Source organism: Pholis gunnellus (genome assembly GCF_910591455.1).
Source record: "Pholis gunnellus genome assembly, chromosome: 8".
In the NCBI taxonomy this organism is placed as follows: Eukaryota; Metazoa; Chordata; class Actinopteri; order Perciformes; family Pholidae; genus Pholis; species Pholis gunnellus.
Window position 1 is genome coordinate 24,748,252 of NC_136534.1, and position 24,624 is coordinate 24,772,875.

Here is a 24,624-nt window from a genome sequence, read left to right on the forward strand (position 1 = left end):
AGGAGGCCGCCACCGGTGCCTCCTGGTTCCTGGCAGGTGCTGATGTTGCCTCAGGGTTGCATCAGCCCCATCATCCAGCATGTGTTCACTGTCTTGCAATAGTTATTTCACCCATTCATCTAGTTCAACGTGAACTACATTTACATCTGCTGAAGTGTAATATTCTGTTAAGAAATCTGCGTTTTAACCGGCAGATCTAAATAATACCGCCGCAGTGTGTCCTCGTTTTTCTTCTTCTTCCTCTTAATAGATTGTGCAGAAGTCATTGTGCAGAAGCAGACAGCCTGTGACACTATAGTTACTCATTGACGGGACATTTCCCTCTCTTGCCGTCAGCTCCGGCAGTAAAAGGCTGCGTTGCAGTGATCTTCTGCTCGTCTGTACAGCGGGACTAATGGGCGTCACTGATCAGAGGAGCACGCTTTCACATTATGCAACTGTGGGATTGAGTCTGGATTATGTTACGGAGAACGGACACGGCCTCAAAACTCTCTGGAATGTTTTTTTTTTGGGTGGTGGGGGGGTAGTAGTAGTTTGTGGCCTTCACTGGAAGCTGTTTATTGATAAGGCGTAGACATGCATTGGATGATACAGAAAACAGCCGATATGCCATTTGAATCTCTAAGCCCCGGAGATGCTTTCAAATTAAGCATTTTAGGGAGTGTTGAAAAGAGGTAAGGCCTGTGCTTCTTATTTCTTTTCTCATTTTTAAGACGTTTGTGAGCACAGTTTTGTGACAGGTCATCCTTAAACTTTACTTTTTGCCCACAGTAGTGTTGTAAGCATGTGGCTTTATAAATCTATTAGCCACCTAATTGAGCTGCAGAGACCTACAAATGATCTCCCAAACTGGATCAGAGCTCGCAGTGTGAGACCCATGTGTCTGTCACGTCTCTAGCTGTGTTTTTGTTGTGTGCTGGCTCCTCACGTGGGACGCATATAGACCGCTCTTTGTTCGGACATTAGCTGCCACGGTGGGGTTATTTAACTGAGACCTTTTCCATCGCCATGTCATGGATATGTCTTTGGGTTTATGCATACATGTTGTTTTTACTCCTCCAGCCGTAGTAGCTGGTATCATCCCAACAAACAAATTGCTGGTCATCTGCCAAAGTGGCTGAAGGGAACACAAACCCACAAAGCCTGAAACAACAGTTGACCAGCACTCATTATTATTTTATTTTGGGGTTTTCAAACTTTTCGTGCTTTTGAGGTGTGGGTGTGTCGGGGGTGCTGCAGCCTGCAGGACCGGCTGCCCTGCAGGCTCTGAGCCCTGCTCGCTGAGTTTCCGATCGGCTCAAATCCCGGATTAAGTTCACTTGACGGAGACGCTGCTGAGCCGCCCCCCCCCCCCCCCCCCCCCCCCCCCACACACACACACACACACACACACACACACACACACACACACACACACACACACACACACACACACACACACACACACACACACACACACACACACACACACACACACACACACACACACAGCACGCAATGACCTGGACAAACAGCAGGGAGAGATGGAGGCATTCCCCTGAAAAGTTTCCCCTCGCGAGAAAGTGAGCGGGACCCCCGACCCGAGAGTGGACCCGCTTCCTACGGAAACGGGGAGAGCAGAAAGGCGTCGCTTCAAAGCCTGTTTTTGACATTTTTTGCAGAAGCCATTGTGCGAGCTTCCCAGGACGGTGCCTTGTTTTAACTGTATAGGGTATTTATAACCGCAGATCCAAGAGACTCCCCGAGGCAAATTCCTCCCCGGGGGAATGTTTCCGTTGCACCCGGGGGGGCGAGCCGAGCAGTCGCACACTGTGCCCGGATCAAGAGGGGAGCACTACGTTAACCACAAGGCACCGCTTACGCTTAAGAAACCCTCCGCCGCTGCTTTCAGGGGACGTAGGCGAGAGGTAACCTGGTCTCCCGCCGGCAGGTATGGTCTCAGAACACGTCCATGCTTGTGTGATTGGATGTGTATCGTGGTAACGGCTGCCGTGACGGAGCTGCTGTGTTGTGTGTGTTTTATTTTTGGCACGGTTGGCATATAACGCAGCGCTCTCTTTAAGGGACACCGTGTGAAAAGCTGAGGCTCGGTGGTCGGTTTGCATGACACACTGTACTAATCCAGCTGCGGTGCGTGCGTGTGCCCGGGGGGGGCAAACCAGTTACACAGAAAAACACTTGGTCGGCAGCGGCCGAGCCGGTTCTGCTGAGTAAACAGAGAGACCGGGGCTGAGATTGAGCAGGGACGTCAGTCAACAGGAGATCCAGTCGATACGAGGAACTGAAGGAGCTGATGTAGTTTTGAAGGGAAGTGAAGCAAAGGATTCCACATTTGACTCTTGATTTTGTGAAACAGTGTTGAGGCTGCAGGCAGTCACAGAGCAATGATTATATGTATATTTATATAGTCCATATTATTAATTCAGTGACTGTTTAGGTTTAAACATACTGTGTTATTCAAAGCAATTACAATTTAAAAAAACGAACCAAATGAAAAGGTTTTTTGATTAATGTAGTGACACACAGTTCATGGCAGTAAACTTACATTTTACAGCTCAAAGCCCAAATATGTTCAACGTGGTAATAAAATGTCCTAAAGGCCGTAGAGGCATCATCAAATGACTGGTTGTGTCCAGCCAGCAGACCAAAACCGTGTTTACAGTAATATTTAACACACAAACTCAAAGTCCACACAAGCTGGAAAAGTGCAGCAGTGAGTGTTTGAAAACTTGTAACGATTAATCATAAAATATTTGTCAAACTTGCTGATTAATTTAGCTGTAAAACGTCTAATTTATGCACTTTTGATCATCCGTTTCCTTAATTTCTACCTTGTAAAAATTAGGGCTGCCTGCAACTGAAACTCAAAACATGGGATGCAGTAAATTCTCATGTTTTAGATGCGTGAATGTTTCTGCCCATTAAATGATGAATGAAACTATTGAATTATATAATATTTGTCAGTCTGTGATTTGATTAATTTTCTTGTAAACACTTAAAGGAGCTCATTTATATTTAAATGTCTCCCACCCCCCACCTGAGTGGAAGTAAAATCTGTCCAATAACAAAAGGCCTTTTATCTGGTGAACCTGGTGGTTTGTTGTTGTTGTTGTTGTTGTTGTTGTGTGATCGATGAGACGTCTGTGTGCTTCAGTCAGGCTGCTCAGCTAAGGAGTCTTATGTTTTCTACTGGGGTGAATGTGTCCACACCTCTGTGGCTGCTCAATGAGCTGTGTGTTTAAAGACATGTGACCCCTGTACAGTCTGAAGGAAACACACACACACACACACACACGCCGTGCCTTTAGTCAGCAGCACGGCTGCCAAAACGTGGAGCATGTCACTAATTATGTGTTGAGGAGGACAGAGCTTCACTTTAGGAACCGGCCTCTGAGCGCATGTGTGGATTTTCCCCCATGAGATGCGTTTATAAGAAAACGCACCCTGAGAGGTTAACAAATACTTGTTTCACATGTGTGAACCACAGACTGTGTAGAAGAAGTGGACGTGGTCATCGTGACGTCACCCGTTGGTTTGTGGACTTACGTATTGAGGCCTCAAGTTCGGCAATTCCGCCGTCGCCATGTTGTTTTTTTCCGCAACCAATGAATGGAAGTGACCATATTTGGAATGTGAAGGAGTGACGTAGAGACCTGTCAGTCACCGTGTAGCCCCGTCCTAAAGCATACTCTGCTTTATGGTCTGTTTGACTCTAAATGGATCTGTTGAGGTGAATGTGTGTGTGTGTGTGTGGAAACAAAGCAGTGACTTGTGTACATCTACAGCTTCTACAGCGTTTAGTTTAATGGTCTGTTGTCTCGTTGCTCCTCCAGGTCCCTGGATGCCCCGCGGCGCTCCGTCCTCGGCCGCGCAGTGCTTCCCAATGGCCGGAAGTTGACCCCGCCCACCAGGATGACGCTGCGCGAGCGGCTGAGAGAGAAGATCTCGGCGGCTTTCTACCGCCACGGGCTGCTGTGTGCCTCCTACCCAGTACCCATCATCCTCTTCACCTCCGCCAGCATCCTCACCTGCTGGTAGGTGTTCGGTTTTTATTGTGGTCGATGCTCAAAGTTTGGATGAATGTCTGTTTTTGGCAGGTAATAAATCAAGAGAGAAGAATGAGTCATTTTCTCATAGACTTCTATACAACCAGAGGAGTCGCCCCCTAATGGACAGTAGAGCGAATGCACAGAGGGATCATTTTATTACTCCACTATACACCGCAACATTGTTGCAATATTAATGCTCAGAATTTTGAATTTAACACCTTTTTAAGAACGCTTCAACGGCGTCAATCCATGCTCAATAAATACTAAAAGATAAAAGATTGACGTGACTTATTAGTAAGCAGTGTTTGATACTGAGAAGATTTTGTCGTTGTGAGGAGTTGACAGTTGGGCCGGTGTTGGAATTTCATCTCTGACCCCAAATATTTTAGGAGTAGCTGCTTCTCAGTGCAGACTCCATTTTAAAATGAGACAATATCAACCTTGTTGTCGTGTGTAGACAGACTGAACTGAAGGGAAAGTGATTGGTTAGACAAGTAACCGGCTCAGCTCGCTTTGAACTGGCCATCTGCACACACACACACACACACACACACACACACACACACACACACACACACACACACACACACACAGACACACACACACACACACACACACACACACAGACACACACACACACACACACACACACACACAGACACCCCGCCGACACCACGGCACAAACACTCACTTAACACACGCACATTTCTGCTTTTCCGCTGGTCAAAAGAGAGGACACAGGTCAGAGAGTTGGCCCGAGTGCATCGGCGGAGGCTTTGTGAAACAATCTCGGCAATCCGAAACGCACACACAGGTGCACCTGCTGCGAGCCGTCCTTCACGGGCACCTTGCAGCGAGGGGAGCAGAGCGAATGGACGGCCGACCGGGCACCCCCGGGGCGAAGTGAGAGGAAAAAGAGCTTGAAGACGGGGGATGTTGAAGGCACGGCCCCCCGAGCAGAGGGCTGTGAGAAAATGGCCCTTGTGAGAATGGGAGGCCTGTCCCTCCATCTGCCTGTCAGGAGGGGGGCCGGCTGAGCACAAAAGAGGCCTTTGTGGAGGTACAGTGACCTCGCTGAGTGGGGGAGGCACGGAGGGAGGGAGAGAGAGGGAGACAAACACAGAGAGAGAGAGAAGTAAAGTTTCTATCCAAACTCCAAGCACATTTGAAAGAGTAATATTTGTACTGACCAACCGCACAAAGTGACGATGCACTTTGTCCTCGTGATAATGTTACTGATCAATAACAGTGACTCAGAACATTTCATCACTCGCTCCTCAGTTTTGCAATCGTTTTCCAGATCCTCCCAATCTCTCCTTCAGATAATACAGAAATACTAAGACTTAATCTCAAACTATTAATATAATTAATCTAGTTCATATAATGTTGCTCTTGACATCATACCTGACTGATGTCAGCCTGACTCCTCGCCTTAGGATGATTGAGTGATGAGTGTCTCTCCCACGACTGTGGATTTGTAAGGATTGGATTTAACTGTTTTTTGTCGGTGGGTCTACATGATCCCTCGGCAGAAAGAAATGAGGTTTGTTTGGTGTTTTCGAGGGAACGTGTTTTAAGGACCTGCCCATTGTCAGGGGGACCTGGTAGGAGATCTCTCCAGGTAGCACTTAATCTTTCAAGAGAAGCCGGAGGCCCAGGTGTCGGGTTCTCTGGAGGTGTTTCATCGTGCACACGCGAACACGCACATCACGCGTGTGTGTTATGAGCTCTTCTGCAGAGAGAAATGTGTCCTAACTAGTGCCTAAATGATGCGTTCAGGGGTCGGTTGTTCCAGCACTGATGTCCCGCTTGAAATAACAGTTGAACTGAATTTCCAACAGACGGCAGACTTTGAGAGGTTCAATCATTCCCACAATTGTGTTTCATATCTATTATGCACCTTGTGACCCCCCCCCCCCCCCCCCCCCCCCCAATCTCTCGCCTAGCTATCCATTATTGAGGCTTCCCCTGCCTGGGACGGGTCCTGTGGAGTTCACCACAGGGGTGCGAGACTACAGCGTCCCTTCCCATGAGCCTCAGGGAGACCTCGGAGAACGGCCCGACTGGGTAAGAGAAGAGAAAGAGCGCACACACACACACACACACGTTTTATATACATCCCAGATCATCATCCTGATCATATTCTGAAATCTGAACCCTGAACCTCACAACATAGTCCTCACTCTGAAAGTCTGAGCTGCATACAAGTTCTACAGCAAAGATGGAGGCTCATAAATTATGAAAGAATACACAAAGCAACGGCTCACTTACTGGTCGGCAGTAGACAGTGACGACTTTCACTGTCTTGAGTTCTCGTTTAATAAGCAGTCATTCAACTTGTGTGTGTGTGTGTGTGTGTGTGTGTGTGTGTGTGTGTGTGTGTGCGCTCTGCAGTACCGAGGTCCTCCGGTCGCTTACATCCAGCAGGTGTTGGTGAAGGCGGCGGTGTCTCCGTGGGACAGCAGCCTGGTGCCGGTGGACGTGTTTCGGTCGCCGCTGGGTCGAGCCTTCAGCCTGCTGGAGGAGATACGCAACCACGTCCACTCTGACGGGTAAACACGCACACACACACACACACACACGTACGTATGATAGGCAATCCGCTATATCTAAAATGGAGAATGAAGTCTGTCGAGTGAAATTAATGACATGGTACTTTCCTTGTCTTGTTATTGTTCAACTATGCAGGTAAATTGGTAGATAATTAAAAGATTAATATTATCCTCTGCTCCTACTTTTTGTATTTGTCAGCCTTGTTAATATCTTTCCTCTCACCTCCTCCCCTCTGCTCCGTCAGCTCCGGGGTTCGCAGTCTGGAGACGCTGTGTCTCCAGGTGACGGACCTGTTTCCGGGCTTACGCCGGATGCAGTCGGTGCTGCCCGAGCACGGCTGCCTGCTCGTCTCTCCCGGCAACTACTGGCAGAACCAGCGGGAGCTGTTCGACTTGGACCCGGACCTCCTGAAGACCATCCAGAAACATGAGCCCAAAGGCCTGCACACCTCGGCCACGCTGCGAGGTAGGGACGAGGAGGAGGAGGAGGAGGATGAGGAAGAGGAGGGTGTAACGGGGGCTAATACACAGCCTGCACACTTTGCTTTAATAGAGAAGAGTTTAATCAAAGGGAGGAAATGGCATAAAGGGTGAAATATGATTTCAGTCAGATTGACACAGACAAACAGCGACTTTTTTAATTGTAAAGTTGAGGTTTTAAGTGCTGACATTTACACCCCCCAACCCGTCCTGGTTGTGTTCTGTGTGCGTTCGCTCGGCAGAGCACGGTGACATTTTAATGGGGTTGTGTGAGCTTTTTATTGGTAGTCAGTGGCGGCTGGCAAGGCCCCCGCTTTGGTGAATTCAACAGTACGGACACGGGTGCAAAGCAATGTGCTTCTGTGGACGGAGGCAGCAGCAAAACGTTACTTTAGACACCTAAACAAATCAAAATCAGTCTAAGTGTACGTGTTATTTAGAATATATTCACCACTCTACAGAAAGCCCTTGAGCTGTTGAAAATAACAGTAATTTTACCTCGGGAGTTGCTGGTGTACAGCTGCCTCTATTGTTTCTACTGTTTGTGTTATTGATTCACAATGTCTGAATATTCCTAATAATCAATTGTTGATCTCTCTTTAAAAGAGTGTAATTGCCTTGTCATGCTAGTGTATTAGCATATCGGTGGCATAGAATGGTTTTCAAACGACGATAATATCGTTTATCGCAATTATTTCTCGTACAATATGTCGTCCAGCAAAATATGTTCAGAACATTGTGCGTGTGTTTGTGTTGTAGACCTGCTGTTCGGCGTCCCGGGGAAGTACACCGGGGTCAGTCACTACAACAGGAAGCGGGTGGTGACGTACACCATCACCGTGGTGCTGTCCAGCTACGACGCGAGGTCAGTTACACGCGCAGTAGAAGAGAAAATAAAGTGCAGTACTTTACTTTGATTTCATACGTTTCCGGCTTTTTGCTCAGAAATCACAAAAATGTCGGTGGTTCAGTCTGTGAAGAGAACATTTAACTCTTTATTTCAGTTTATTAAAAATATAAAAGCAGCTGTTGTAATGCAAAGTCTGCAAAGTCTTTAGAAGTATACATCTTGACACATGAAGGGTAACTCATTTGTGCATATTGCAAATCTGCAGCGTTAATGGTGATCTCGGTGTGTGTGTGTGTGTGTGTGTGTGTGTGTGTGTGTGTGTGTGTGTGTGTGTGTGTGTGTGTGTGTGTGTGTGTGTGTGTGTGTGTGTGTGTGTGTGTGTGTGTGTGTGTGTGTGTGTGTGTGTGTGTGCAGGTTCCTGGGCAGCCTGCGGTCCCGTCTGAAGCAGCTCCACCCGTCGGCCAACTGCAGCCTGAGAGACGACCACATGGTCCACGTCCACTTCAAGGAGGAGATCGGCATCGCCGAGCTCATCCCCCTCGTCACCACGTACATCATCCTTTTCGCCTACATCTACTTCTCCACACGTCAGTTCGTTTTCTCTCCTTGTTCACGCTCCACTTAATCTTTGAAAATGTGCCAAAGATCCAGACTCGTGCCCGTCGGGTTCTTTTGTGTGCGCACACGTTTGTTTGTGTGCCAAGGTTGTTCCTGTGCAGGGATAATCCTCACACGGGAACACTCTGCTGTAGGAACCCGCTTAACCCTCGGCGACCTGCCTCTGCAAATATCCGTTTAGAAAACGAACGCATGCGTCCTCGTTTTACAAAATAATATTCACACTCGTATGAGTTAGTTGATTCATGTTTGCCACCTTGTTAAAGACATTTTTTTTTTTACAGTTATAATGTGGAAACGTAACCTAAACGTAACCTTCTAACTGCTCTTCTGCTCATTTTTACATTTTCAAAGTGAGAAAGTAATTTGTTTCTTGATTCCTGTAAAATACGGTTTTTAATCACATTTTTTTTCTTCCTTTTTGAGGGCGTAACTATAAAATAAACTTCCTTTTATGTTAATACATTTAAATAACATTATGTAGCAAGATCTTTATAATGTAGGGATTTTCAGAATTAATGGTTGAATGCAAAACCTTCAAAGATTTAATAGTCACAGAAGTGAAAGAAAGTTTTAAAAAGGCTGAAAATATTTTGATTAATGCAGAAACAATTTTAGATTTTAAGTTATTTAGAAAATCTTGTTTCTTGATCTACTGTTGGCTAAGTCAAGTTTCAGGTTCATGTTTATTTTAGTAAAGTAACGTAGTGTTATAAACCTGTGTAATGAAGCAGATCACCATCATTTGAAGGATTTGTGGAGAGTGCACCTGACTTCATGTCTGCGGTGTTGATGATAGCTACAATAGTTAATGGATATAACGATCATGTCCCGTCCTCCTCATGTCTTCTTTCTTTTCCTCGCTGCAGGTAAGATTGACATGGTGAAGTCAAAGTGGGGTCTGGCTCTGGCTGCTGTGGTCACCGTCCTCAGCTCCCTGCTCATGTCTGTGGGACTGTGCACGCTGTTTGGACTGACGCCCACGCTCAACGGAGGGTAGGAATGCCCCCCTTTTTGTCTTTATCTCCACCAGGAGAACCGGGAATGAGTGTGCGCCTCTGTGTCTGTCCGCGGCTAATCTCGCATTCAGTAGCGGCTGCGTTCAAGAGCCTCTCGTGGTTGCAGCGACTCACACTTTCTCAAAACAAACTAAACTGTTCATCTCGGGCCATTGTCGGTTCAAAATGATGCGGACGAGACCGATACTTTAGTTTATGAGCATTACCTGCAAGACGACTGACATTTCCCTGCTAACATGCTAAACTAAGATGGTGAACATAATAAACACGGTACCTGTTATCATTGTTAGCATTTAGTTCAACGTGTGTCAAACCTGGCTGTAGACTCTTCGGCTTGAATCAGGAAAATGTCAACATGTATCTCACAACTTGAGTCGCACGTACATTTTTTTTTCAGACCGCAGTCATTTTAAGAAGACCCAACAGTCGTGTAGACCAAACCACTGACCAGAAACAATTCATGTCAAACTTATTTATGTAAGGTAAAATAGAAAATAATTGCGTTTAGCTTCTAGGTCTCAGTTGGAACCGATTGTGCAGCCATCGTCTCGCTCTGCTGTTGATGTATTCTGTTAATATTTACTGACCCAAAAGGCCGTTACAGTTTCATCGTTATCTCTTATCTGAATCACTGAAAGACAAGGTCCACGAAAACACACACACACACACACACACACACACGTATACCGGCTTATTGACTTCCCACTTCCTCTGCATTGACTTTCACATAGATTTGTGTTAATGTTTACAGAAGGTGGGCGGAGAAGTCTGTGCGTTACTGTGGATGGAGGAGAATGGACGGGGCGTGGAGATGTAGCAATATTGACATTCCCTGGTTGTCCAATCGTTTGAGGATTATTAGAAAGCAGACTTTGTGGCGTGACCACGTAACACTGTTCAAGATCCACGCTTCAGGGCCGCGCTCGTACTTTCTGTGTGTTTGAATAAACTCACGTCAAGGTCAACGTAACCAAGATATGAATGCCAGCGACGCATCCCGTTGACTCCACAGGGCTCCTGGTACAGTGGTAGTAATGAGTGTGTGTGTGTGTGTGTGTGTGTGTGTTTGCTCCTGGTACAGTGGTAGTAATGAGTGTGTGTTTATTGTGCACTACAGCGTTGCTGAGTGAGTGATGTAACATGCAGAGCTGTTGACTGCTCTGTGACCCAGTTATACACTTCTACAGTACAGCTTACTCTCTCAAAGTAATCTCTCCGTACACTTCAAAGGGGGGGGAGAAGACAACTGCCAGATATTGTTCTGCTTTTATTTAGTTTTGGCCACATGTGTGCACACAGTTCATTATTGAGAAACGACAGCTTCTGGTAAACTGAATGAGTATTCACAGTGACGCACGAAACCTTGTTCAAAGTGATTCTTCTCAACCGTTTCAGGCCGACGGGAATATTTGTTCTTTAGATTAACTGCTGATAATCTCGGGACTACAGTTTGTACTTTTTGCGCTCGTCCGGAGCGCAAAGTTTCAAGAGCTGCTCATAACTTCAGAGAAGTGAAGAGAAGAAGGATTTTGTTGTTACGTTAGTACATCCAGCAGCAAAAGTGAACTGCGGTCAATGAGCTGCAGGCTTTGTTTATTCAAAGCGTATTAATATTTAACGTGACGCGTGTCCACAATGCACCAACGTCAACGCTGCACGTACAGCTGTGTGGAGAAGTCGCGCACAGACAGACTTGCTTTATATAATTAAACTTTACAGGTAGATTGTCAGGTTTCTTTGTGTGAGTTTGGGGGAAAAACATGCTGAAATGGCAACATGTGAACACGCTACAGTGTATACACAGTAGGCCAACTTTTAGTGGCATCGTGGTGCAGTTGTTAGCGCTGTATAGAAAGCCTGGGTTCGATCCCCGCTCGGTTCTGTGTTAAATGTGAAAATCAAATGAAAGCATCATGCATATCATAAAACAGTTGGTAGTTACCTAGATGTAAGTAGACGATCCGCTGTGGTGATCCCTAAGATGCACCGTATGCAGACACGCACTCAGAAGTGAGTCCCGGTCTCGTCGTGTTTAATGTTTTGTTGTTTTCTGTCTGCAGGGAGATTTTTCCCTACCTGGTGGTGGTGATCGGCCTGGAGAACGTCTTGGTCCTCACCAAGTCCGTGGTGTCCACCCCCGTCGACCTCGAGGTCAAACTTCGCATCGCTCAGGGTAAGATTAAAGAGTGTGTGTGTGTGTGTGTGTGTGTGTGTGTGTGTGCAGCTTGTCACAGAGAAATGATTAGAGCATCTGATTTATTGATTTCTTTTTCGGGATGTAATTAAGAGTACCAGCCCTGGCTTTACATGTTGTTTTTCTTCTCCAGGTCTTAGTAATGAGAGCTGGTCTATCATGAAGAACATGGCCACTGAACTGTGCATCATCCTCATTGGATATTTCACTCTGGTGCCGGCTATCCAGGTAACAGGAATACGGTTGTATTGTTGCATCGGCGAAAAACAAAGTATTGGAGACGTATGTTTCACATACTGAGACAGAATGTAAATGTTTTTTTACCGGTTTGTTAAAGTTAGAAACGCTAACATGGGCTTTGTCTCCACTGGTGTCTGTGTGCTGTAGGAGTTCTGTCTGTTTGCTGTGGTCGGGCTGGTGTCTGACTTCTTCCTGCAGATGTTCTTCTTCACCACAGTGCTATCTATAGACATCCGACGCATGGAGGTGAGAACTCTCACTTATACATGCAGACATTTTCATTCATGAGTACATTCAAATAAAACACACACACACACAAATATATATATATATATATATATATATATTAAAAGAAAGTTCTTCTTTCTTAAAAATGACCCGGGTTCATAGATGTGAGGCTGTTGAAAGCAGAATAACAGAAACTGACAACCAAAGCTACGACTGTTTGAACATCTGCGTGTACTCACTCTTGACACACACGGAGGCAAATATCTGTCAATCAATCATGATAGTCAATGTAAGAATCTTATATGAAGATAACATGTAGGTAAGGTACACAAAGGTAAAACTGGGGCTAAAACACACACACACACACACACAAGCTCTTTCTCATGAGCACACATGAGTCACACAGGAGGTCGGGTGGCTGTTACATTCACCACATAGTTTTCGGATTACTGTTTTCAAACTAGTTAGTCCTTCCTCCTGTCACACACACACTGAAAACTTTCGTTTGTTTTCGTTGTTATCGTTAGATTAACCAATTAGTCTTTTTAACCCCTCCCTAACCACAGTTGGCTGATTTGAACCGCCGCCTGCCGGCCGAAGCAGGTCTGCCGCCGCCGAAGCCTGGCCCGCTGCGTACGCGAGAGGTCCCCCCTCCCCCGCGGCCCTCCCCCCACACGATCACCCTGCAGACCCCGGCCTTCAGGAACCTCCGGCTCCCCAAGAGGCTGCGCGTGGTGTACTTCCTGGCCCGCACGCGCCTGGCTCAGCGCATCATCATGGTGAGAAGAGCGGACTTCAAATTTGTACTGTTTCATGTAACGTTTGTTGGCTTCCTGTGTCTGGATTATTTCGCCTTACTTATTGCATCATCATTGTGATTTGTTGGTTCAGTGACTTATCAGTGTGGCTGCACTCTCAAGCGGACTTTGCTTTGAAACGGATAAATAGCTTTGCAATTGAAACCACCATCAACAGCGACTGGTATCTTAAGACTACATCCGCATTAAGCTCGCTAAGTCAAGACAAAAAGTGTCATCCAATCATTTGAGCTTTTAGTTTGAAAATATGCCCGATGATCAAACCGCTCCAGCAGAAATCTCACCTCAACAGACCGATCACCGTCATTCCGTTTGCTTCATCTTCAGGTCGGAACGGTGATCTGGATCGGCATCCTCGTCTACACGGACCCGGCCGGAATACGCACCTACCTGGCTGCACAGGTGTCGGAGCAAAGCCCTCTGGGAGATCCCGGAGGAGGCGGCCTGCCCCCTCACCTCGGGGTGGCGCCCGTCTTTCGCGCAGGCGATCCCACCAGCACCCTCAGAGTCCACCCGCCGCCAGATCCGACTCCCTTACCTGAGAACCAGTCACAGGGCGGCCACCATGGCGCCGCCAGGGCGGGGCCCCTCCCCCAGGCTCCGCCCCCCGCCGTGCCCCAGATCACCTGGGGAGCGGAGGACGAGGAGGGCTGGAGGAGGCTCTCCTTCAGGCACTGGCCGTCGCTCTTCAGCTACTACAACATCACTTTAGCCAAGAGGTGAGCGGGGCAGCAGAAGACAAATAAGAATTTAGTCCTTTACCCACTAAAATGCTTTTACTACAGGTTAACTGTGTTTATGTCCCAACGTAAAGGTGCATTTGACAGTTTCATAGTCTATATTAATTCTGTTACTGGACGTCTGGTTTCAGGTACATCAGCATCCTGCCCGTCATTCCCGTCACTGTTCACCTGAGCCCTCAAGAGGCCATCGAGACGCGTCACCCTCAGGACACCAGACACCCCCCTCCATCCATTCCCAAAGTCTCTGCAGATCTACAGACGGACCTCACGCTCTACAAGTTAGTACACACACACACACACACACACACACACACACACACACACGTCTTTCAACCAGGATGTAGACGTGCACTTGAGAAACCTGGTTATTGTCGCTTTCTAAACTAACCCAGTTTGTTAAGCGCTCGTGTACATGACGACACATCAGACAGAGAAAAGTAACAGTAGCCGTCTCAAATAACCCAATACAGAGTCTGACTGAAAGTGAGCTGAAGAAGTCAGTTTCAACTGTGGGGGAGAAATCTGATCACTGACCAGCTGGATGGATCTTTAGCAGTAATTACGCTGTTGGTTATTTGGAGTTCTTTTCTGCTTATATATAGAATCTGACAAATTAAGACTAAAGTTAAATATTGCACAATTCTTATTACCCTTTGTTGTGATAGTTACATAAACTCGTGTTGAGTTGATATAGTTTGCACAGTGCCTATAAAAGCGTCCAGCTCCTTTTGACCGTTTTATTGATTGTAACCTTGAATCACGTTTCTTTTTGAGACGGCCATAAATTCATTCTTTGGAAATCTGCACCTGGTTAAAACAAAAACACTCTCACACAGACTAGTGTCAGCAGTGAAAGGTCCTTGGCCTTGGGTCTCTCCACCAGGGCGCCATTGAACTGATTGCACGGTGGACATTGAAGCCTGTATTTAAGTCTCTTCATCGGGAGGTCGAGCAGTGAAGCAGAATAGATTCCAGGGTGTCTGTGAGTCAAGGAAGCGTTCATTAAAACTACGACTGAATATCGTCAATGACCTTTTTCTGCATGACTGAGACGAGACTGTGACTATATCAACATGCTTTAAAAAGTGTACAAAATAAAGACTTTACCAAAATTGCTACACCGGCAGCACACGATGAGCTCAATCAGGAGGACTCGGAGGAAGTAACTTGCTTAGTTTTAAGTTGCACAGTAACTTAAGTTCGACCAGATCGACTGAAATATGACCTGATGACTAAAAAAACACTGAAATGTCAACAGATTTCATTCACTAGAAGTAGTTTTTCTTTGACCAAGATACAAAAGACAAAATAACAAATAGCTGACGAGATCAAAGTCGTGATGGGCTCTCACACTCGTATGAAACACAGGCGGGGAATACTGACAAATTGGATTTTTGTTGTTTTTTTTATTCGTATTTAGTACAAAGTTGCACTAAAGTCAGAGAAAACCTAGAAGTTTATGTTTCTGGTGTTTTTATGGGGTGAGCTGTTCTTTTCCTTTGCTTCTAGAAGACGAGAGTGAAGGAGAAGCCTCGTCTTTGTTTTATGGATGCATGAAGTGCACCGTGTGAAGTGTCGCTGGACCGGTTGTTATCTTAGCCGACGCTAGAATAGAGACAAAGAACAAAAGAGGTCTTCTTCACCTTGATAAGCATTGTCTCTGCCTGACGGGACCGGACCGGTTGCTTTAAACGTACCTGCTGTTTGTGATGTAACAGTGGAGAGGAAGGTGTTTTATCCTGTTCAGCCTTATTTTGTTCTGCAGCTTTCATTTGAGATCTTTAAGGACGAAAATAAAATCAACGATTTAATTTATTCTTTTGCTTTTCTTGAACTTATTTGGCCCGACTGCAGCCTTTGACAGCTGTACTTGCAGGCGAGGCTTTCAGGTGTCGGACCGCCAGCTTCCCTTCTCTAATAAACGACGTCTTCACCGTGAACGTCACATTTCACTGCTCGTTAAGGGGCTGAGATTTATCAGCTTCTGTTTACTGTGACAGATCTCTCCACCATTGTTTCGATGCTCTGACTGCTGGAATACCGAGTTATTATGACAACAGCTGTTGGCTGCGGCATAACTGCATATTTAACAGGATTTTCCATATGTGGATTTAGATTCACTTTGCATTTTAGCTGATGAAATGTTGCGTCCGCTGCGGAATCCGCTAAAAAGAGAGTAAATAATGAAGAGAAGCAGCTGGAGGCCGCCCCCCCCCCCCCGAGCAACAACATGGGCGTCTGGAGTTGAGCTTTCCCTGCGCCGTGTTGCGTAAGGCAAAGTGTTGTCACCTTGACTGCTAAGTGGAAGGCCGAGTTCTCTTCGGTTTCATCTTTGGACGGCAGATATGAAGGGCTATCAGCTGAAGTCGGGTCAGGGTCGAGACCTTCTCGGTGGGGAAGTGGCAGCTGAGCTTGAGAAGGCCAATGTGACCAAAGGTGAACACGCTTCAGTGGGACTGAGAGAAAGTTGCAACACAAGACAGATTGTCTTCTAATCTCTAGATAAGATCAACGGATATCGTATATATGTGACTGTGACCCATTTCAAACATCAAGTTCACTGTTCAAGCTGTCTGCGCAGACCAGCGCAGCGTCACGGCCGCCTGCGTCAGAGCAGATCCACCTCCTCCTGCATCGGCATTTACGTTGGTTTCTCTCGGCACGTGTCAAGAAATTGGACGAATCTTTGAGTAAGAAAGAGAATATATGAGGGATTCCTCTTTTAAACAGGTCTCAATCACAACTATGAGCTTGAAGGGTTCACCCCAAAATCCATATTTGACCTCTGACCTGTCGTGCTATTATTTAATCGAGATGGTTTTGGTGTGTGAGAAGTCTGCTCCAATCAGAGATATTATGCCAAACATCTGTACTGTTTAAAACATACATTTTTAACCTAAATCTATGTAAAACATACAGTAATTATGTGATGAATATTTTTGAGCGCTTTATTCTAAATCATTTAAAGAAGAATCCTCAGTTTGTCAGTTGTAAAGCCCGTTAACGATGAATCAGCTGATTAATCGGTAAAATAAATAATATTTAGCTGCAGCTGTCACACATCACTCGTCGGTGTGCCTCCTCTCCTCTGTAGAGTGCATGTGTTTACATTGGCTGGACTGTATTTCCAGCTGTTCATAGCTGCACATCATAACCCTTTCTAAACAACACGTCTTAACGCCGTTAGCAGATATTGACCGGCCGGTATATGTAGAATCGGGGACGATGTGTAATTTCTGTTCTCGGTACAAAAACAAGACACATTTCTGTTTTTAATCTGGGAACAGCGAGAACCTGTCCCGGTAAATATTGCAGCGAACTTTGCTTTGTAGCCTCTCAAACATCAGAGGAGGCCGCGTGTTGTATTCCTCAGATATGTGAATGTGTATCAGCAAAGAGATCAACCCCACTAAGTTGTTCCAAATCCCAATTCTCAGCTGCTAGAATCCCAAATTTGGCTATTGAGGACAGGATGTGTGTCCAGGCACCGTGTCTGAACCAGATTTGTGACTCTGTTTGCACGCTGCACGGCTCCATCAGGTAAGTGCTCAGACGACACTCCCACGGACCGTGCACACTTCAGAAGGGCACTTAGTGCACGCGTGTTGACTTATTAAGTTCAGGTTGCGTAGACGGTCCTGAATGTTTCAGTCCCGACACAGAGAGGGATTACCTGGGCTTTGGTTATTGGTCGATACTCGTCCAATAACCGGCTGTATGCCTCACTGTGTGGATCATTGTTTTCATGGTGTAAGGAAGTCTCTGAGTCTGTACCGGTGCATCTCTAGTTCAGTCGGGCGCAAACCAACGCCGTCACCAACATCTGCACCTCTGACCTCTTCTGAACACAAACAGGACACGACCCCGTAGATCTTTACTCATGAAGAACGCACTGTTAGCTTCTCAGAGCTGGCGTCGTGCTTTTGAAAGCTAACAAAAGGAAGGACAGACTGACCCGTACTGTGATGTCTCTACATCAGATAGCAGAAATTAGGTTGGGGGGGACGATTCGTCCCGCTCAGGAATGTCTTCCAGAGGATCGAGGGTTGAAAGGTTAACATAACAGCCTAAAACATGAGCTCTGTCTGAATCCAGATCTTCTGTTCATTTGTAATCGGACAGCGTGAGCTCAGAGAACCCGGAAACAAAAGGAGGCTGAAGTGAGCGTGATGGGGTTTAAGATGCTTTAAATGTCATCACAGCTGGTTTGAGTCGGCCTTTGTTACATGTTATACTCACATAAGATCTGTAATAAACAGATAATAAGCAATAAAACATCAAAACTGTTATCTCGCCTTCCCCTCATTTCCTGCGTGCTCGTAACATGTAACTCTTCTGTTTGATGACACGGCGTTCCTCGCGCTGCTAAATTCAGCTTGTAGCTTCGTGTTTTAAAGGTGAGTTTTAGTTTCCACAGAGCAGCAGACGGGCTTTCTGAAGGACCGGTATTTCAGGCACGGTTGGTCTCCTTTTCGTGGGGGGGTTTCATCATCACAGTTGTGCCACATTCCACAGCAGGTAGACGATGCACATGAGCTCCGTCACGCCCAGTTCAGCACACAGAGTGCAGCAGGAACGAGTCCCAGAACCAGGAGACGAAACGTCCGCTTCCTTCGTCCTGAAGGGAACGTGTTTTAAATGTGTTCTTGGTTAGGTGCCTAAAATACGGTCTGTGGTTCTACGACATAAAACACGTCTGTAAATACCTCGTTGTGACTTTACGTGTCTCAAACACAGATTATTTTCTACAATAATTCAGGTTTTTTTCAAGGAAATTAGTGCGACGTCTTCCCCTCAGCCCCCTGTTATATTATATATATTCAGACCTGTAGAATATGTTTGAGAGGCGACTCGGAGCTCTCAGTTGTGATGTTGTGTTGATTAAGAATGTGCATCTTTACGCGTGCAGTATAATTATTTATTAAATGATCTCAAATATGTAGATTATGTCTGTATGTATTAAGGACAATATGACTTTAGTGGAATATGCTTGTTTAAGAAACGTGAGTTGTAAATAATTGCATCACAATTTAAAGTGTGAATTTATGGAACGGTTGTGGCGAGAAGGTTGTGTTTGTACTGGGAAGGGTCCAGCGTGGGAATTTGTCAAATGGTGTAGATGCTGCAGAAAACCAAAGTGTTTCACAGATCACAAATAAAAACAATTATTTGTCTCCTCCTTTGTCTCCTCCTTTGTCTCCTCCCACCATTCAGGGTGGCAGCTCTGGGCCTGGCGGCGGGCGTCCTGCTGGTCCTGCTGCTCTTCTGTCTCTACCGGGTGCTCTGCCCGCGGAACTACGGCCAGAACGGCGTCGTTCACGGCCGCCGGCGCCGAGGAGAGCTGCCCTGCGACGATTACGGCTACTCGCCGCCCGTCAGCGAGATCTCACCGCTGCTGCTCCGGGGCCACAGCATGGTGAGAACGGACGTGTTTGCGTGCAGCGATAATTCATAACTATCACGTTTAAACGTCCGTAAATCTGCTCAGAAATCACAGATAAGACGCTTCGGTATCAAAGCAATCCGGTCGTCTGTCCGTTCGCGGCTAAGTTGCAAACAGGAACTCCTACTAGTTCATTCACACGTTTAATGGCAGCATTCTGCCAAGATGTAAACAAATATATGCTGAGAATCAGAGCACATGTTCTACCTGTTGCTGACATCACAACAGATCATTTGGTGAGCTATTGCTTGATGCCTATATGTTGGTGTTGGCATGTTTCCATTTATCAGATTGGCAAATAATAATATCTTTATTTACATCGCACCTTTAGAAATTAAGGATGTCGCTCTGTTAGGGATTCAAATCACACGATGACTGTGGAGTGCTCACCTCTACAGCCCGCTGATTCTGTGGATTCTTTTTAAAATCAGCTTAAGACAGTTTAGTCTGCGTTTCATATACTTATTGTGCGTTGTGTGTTCTTTCTCTATGCAGCTTTTGTACTTTTTACAGCGTGTGGCCCGTGTGGTCAGAATGTGAACTTGACTTCCGGTATCTGCAGATAGAGAACACTTTTTGTCGCTACGCCGTGGAGAAGAAAAACACAAATTCAGCCGCTAATAACAGACGCGAGGTCTGAAATGTAATGTAAATGTTACACAAACTGTAATTATGAAATTGTTGAGTTTCTCGGAGGAGGAGTGAGATTACTGTGTCAGTCTACAACAACAACAGGATGTCACTGTGTTAGTTAACCTGATACCACAAAATACAAAGTGTGGAAATGAAAGCCGGTTTCTTTTCTTCATTTGGATCTCGCTCTGCATTTGTGTCTCTCAGGACATCGAGTGTTTGGCCAGTGACGGGATGCTGCTGGCCAGCTGTTGCCTGGCGGGACAGATTCGGGTTTGGGACACTCAGACCGGCGACTGTCTGACCGTCATCCCAAACGACGGGTGAGCATGTCGCCACGTCAGAGCTCTCTGGTGCTCAAACTGTTGATCATCTGTTTAAGTTACTTCAAACACACTTTAGTACATATTTCTGTGCTACAATGTGACAAATACTGTATATGCTGAACTAACTAACTGAGCACCCTGTTCCCCCCCCCTCAGGCTCAGGCGGAGCAGCAGCAGTGGCTGCTGGGAGCAGCGGGACGGCTGGGACAACGTGAGCGGCGCCGCGGACTCGGAGTGTTTCGGCCCCGAATCTCTCGGCCCCTCCGTCAGCTGCGACGGCCTGTCGGAGGAGGAGGAGGGCTACCCGCTGAGACGGCGCGCTGCTCCCGCCTGGCCGACCCTATTCAACGACCAGCCCGACCTCACCCCGCTCATCGACACCAACTTTGCCTCCCAGCCCCCCTCCCACCTCTGCACCCCGCCCAGGCACGGTTTCGACTTCGGCGGCCTGGTGGAGCGCGCCTACATGGAGCACGAGCCCCCCTCGCCGTCCGCCTACCCGTCCCCTTCCTCCGCCTCCTCCTCGCCGCCCACGGGGGCTCAGCTCCAGAGAAGACCCAGCTTAGGGGACGCAGCCGCCTTCCTGACCCCAGACAGAGCCTCCGCGGCGGGGACGCAGGCGAAGGCGGACGGGGAAAGCTCTGTGTGGGCCATGGAGCTGAGAGGAAATCTGATAGCTGCTGGGAGGAGCAGCGGTAAACTGGAGGTGGGTCTAACCTGTAATGTTTATTCATCTTCTTTGATTTTCTGCTTTTTTCAGGTCATGATGATCGTGACCAAATGTTTTTCTTTAATATATATTTTGTAGAAGTTTCAGGTGTGCACCTCGATAGATATTAAGACATCTGGTCGTCTTCTAGTCATTTAATGAATATTCTCATTATTGGAATGCATCGGCTACCAAGAGTTACCTTTTTAGATGCTTAATGTTTGGAAAGACTTGCTGTTAGTATCAAGTAGAAACAGCAGCTTAGTGTTCAGAGCCTGTCTGAAACCTCTCCCTCCTCTGTTCTGTATTAAACGCACATTTAAATGAAACACTACATGATACAAATATGAAGTTTATGGACTTTTTAAAACCATTGTTTCTGTTCCAGTTGTGGGATGCAGTAGAAGGGTCGTTACGCTGCGTTAATGAAGACGCAGTGTCTGGAATCACAGCTCTAGCCTTCCTCAACAACAGGTGAGACACACACACACACACACACACACACACACACACACACACACACACACACACACAGAGGGAAACACGTGGGGTAAACAGTGCTTCCTCTGGGATGGGGCTGTATTCAACATGCATTTCTTACTCATTTCAGGTTTTCTTGACCTTTTTCAAGTAAGACAAACATGACTTTACATTATCCTCCGTGTTTCCTCCCCAGAATCGTAGCGGCTCGGCTGAACGGGTCTCTAGACTTCTTCACTGTCGAGATAAACAAACCTCTGGGTCTGCTGCAGTACAGAGGTGAGGCTCAACGACACGACTGCATTTCTCTGTATTCTCACAGCTTGTGTTATTGACTCTTTTATGTTAAATTGAATGAGCTACATGGCCTTAATTAGCTTAATGTGAAGTAAATGGAGAGCATAGCAACGTTATTCAATGGAGTTATTTTATGTTGCATTACTTTATCGCAAACTATTATTAGTTTGAAGTTATATTAATCTGATAACTTAGTGCTGAGGTTGATTATCGGCTCAATAAATATTTAAATATTTAACGTTCTCTGGTTGTAGCTTCACCAATTTAAACTGACTATTTTTAAATTGTTAAAATCAATTGTTTAAGCCATTTTTTTACCTTAAATGTTCTTGTATGAGGTTCTTAAATGTGAAAATAATCTGTTTTACCTTCTGTTGATATTGTAGTAAATTTGATATTTTTAGGTTTTGGACTGCTGGTCAGAAATGAACTTAATTGTGATACAAGTTAATTTAATTACACGAGAAAATTATAAAGACGAACTAGGAGGAAGAAATGGGCAATGAAGTGAAAATCTCCTCCTCCTCTTCCTCCTCCTCCTCCTCCAGGCGCCCCTGGGCGAGGCAGCGTGCCTCCCTCTCCCTGTTACAGCAGCGAAGACGTGATCAGCTGCCAGCTCACGCGCTCGGTTCAGTGCGCTCACCAGAAGCCGATCACGGTGCTGCGAGCGGCTGCCGGGAGGGTCGTCACCGGGAGCCAGGACCACACCGTCCGGGTAACACACCGGACCGCTAACGTGTCGGGCTTCTGTCTGACGTTTTCAACATCGTCGTATATAAAAACAGTTTTATTTGTGTTGTTTTTTAATCCTAATACATTCTCTTTGTGTTGTTCACTGATATCAGGTTTATCGTCTCGAGGACTCGTGTTGCCTCTTCACTCTGCAGGGTCACTCTGGAGGGATCACAGCCATCTACATAGACCAGGTCAGTAACAGACCTTCTAACGCCACCAGAAAACTCATGCATAAAAAAAAACATACGGACTCAGACACCGGGACCAGTTGAGGGAAGAGTTCTCCACTGAAATCGCTAACTTTAGCTAACAGCACTAGCATTGATGGCAGAACGTGTGAGGTGCCATGCAGCCAGTAGCTTTATAAAAGTTGTCATTTCTTGTACTTGGTCTCCTCAGACGATGGTTTTGGCGAGCGGCGGGCAAGACGGCGCCATCTGCCTGTGGGACGTCCTGACGGGGAGTCGCGTCAGCCATGTTTTCGGTCACCGTGGCGACGTCACGTCGCTGGTCTGCACCACCTCTTGTGTCATCAGCTCGGGACTGGATGACCTCATCTGTATCTGGGACCGCAGCACTGGGATCAAGCTCTACTCCATACAGCAGGTAGAGTTTAACAACCTCATGATAGCACCGATCGCCAGCAGCTTCCTTCTTGACCCTTTTTTTTAACTTGTGAATTAATAATAAGAAATACACGACAGCAGTATCAACACTCTCTCTTTTACCTCCCTCGCCTCACCAGGAGGTGGGTTGCGGGGCCAGTCTGGGAGTGATCTCCGAGTCTCTCCTGGTGACGGGGGGCCAGGGCTGCGTCTCCTTCTGGGACCTGAACTTCGGCGACCTGCTGCAGACGGTCTACCTCGGCCAGAGCAGCGACGGTCAGGGTGTCCGGCAGCTGCTCGTGCTCGACAACGCCGCCATCATCTGTGACTTTGGCAGCGAACTCAGCCTGGTGTACGTTCCCTCTGTGCTGGAAAAACTCGACTGAGGAGAGACGGACGGACGGACGGACGGACGGACGGCGGTTGTTGATGTCAGTGGGAACAAAAAAAAAAAACATGCACTCAGAACATCCTTTACCCATTCATCACTTCGACTTTCCCTTCTTTGCTTTCTTTTGTTGTTTCTGACCCAAAGGAGACGCGATGACTAGACGGTTTCCCTCTGCATACGAAGCTCTTTTTTTTTTTGTGTGTGGATGTTTTTAAGTACACGCCTGGATGTAACGAGGAAACAAAGCGCTGAGGACTGATTGTGCAACCTGCAGGAGGGTCGACATACTTTTGATACCGAATTGTGGACATTTACTGAGGTCCGTTCAAGAGAAGCTGGATGTTTCTCACTTAAAAGAGGATCCACCAGTCACCAGTTTGTGCTTTTTATTTTTATTTTTTAAATGCGCGTTTGTTTTTGTGGCTCTGCCCTCTATGCTGCTTACACGGGTGGGGCTTCACTGTGACCCCACCCGCCCAGAGAGGAAGGTAAAACTTTCTCCTTATTTTTTATTTTTTTTATATTCCTGCTGCCTCTTTCGCTTGAACAGCAAAGTGCAGCCACAGCGAGCTCAGGATGAGCTGCGCGGTTATACTGTGTGTGCGTGTGTGCGTGTGTGTGTGTGTGTGTGTGCGTGTTGGAGACTGAATGAATGAATCGACGCCCTTTTTATGGCATAACACTGCTGAGAACAAAAATAGATTGGTAATGCTTGAAGTGTGTGTGTGTGTGTGTGAGGGATAAGTGATGATTACTGTGTAAAGTAAACCTCCATAGGAGGCTGTTTTTATATCTATAAATCTATTATTTATTAGCGATACATTTTTGAATAACAGTTGGTTTATGAATGGCTAATCCCGGTTTTTAAACGAGACTATAACAATGTGGAAATAATGAAATAAATGTAAGACGGTGATTATGTGTTGGGCGGGGTTTGTTTTAAAGCGATTCTTTGTGATATTGAACTGGAAACACTGAAGTGTTTGATGTTGTGGGGTTTGGGGGGGGGGGGGGGGGGGGCCGTAGCAGCAAAGGTTCCTCCTTTGATCCCCCCCCCCCCCCCCCCCCCCCCCCCCCCCCCTCGGCCTCTGATTCTGGGGTTACTGATGCTGTACGAGGGGCCCCCGTGTGCTCCACCTTCATTCGGCTACCTCCGTTTTCTAAACTGCTTGAATTTTGGATGAGAATACTGACTTTGTTCTGCACAGGCTGTC

General features: G+C 46.6%; 1 protein-coding gene across 1 annotated transcript; it reads left to right on the top strand.

Annotated features, from left to right (window-relative positions):
* The first annotated feature begins 3,849 nt into the window (after nt 1-3,849).
* scap (SREBF chaperone) lies at nt 3,850-24,390 on the top strand. The gene is made up of 22 exons (XM_079163847.1): nt 3,850-4,034; nt 5,996-6,116; nt 6,444-6,601; nt 6,847-7,067; nt 7,841-7,946; nt 8,346-8,518; nt 9,419-9,545; nt 11,629-11,741; nt 11,896-11,990; nt 12,150-12,248; nt 12,797-13,009; nt 13,376-13,767; nt 13,920-14,069; nt 19,006-19,207; nt 20,075-20,190; nt 20,350-20,899; nt 21,291-21,376; nt 21,579-21,661; nt 22,228-22,394; nt 22,525-22,605; nt 22,814-23,020; nt 23,160-24,390. Exons 1-22 carry the CDS (start codon nt 3,913-3,915, stop codon nt 23,403-23,405), a joined length of 3,828 nt encoding a protein of 1,275 aa, XP_079019973.1. The 5' UTR covers nt 3,850-3,912; the 3' UTR covers nt 23,406-24,390.
* Nucleotides 24,391-24,624: the final 234 nt, after the last annotated feature.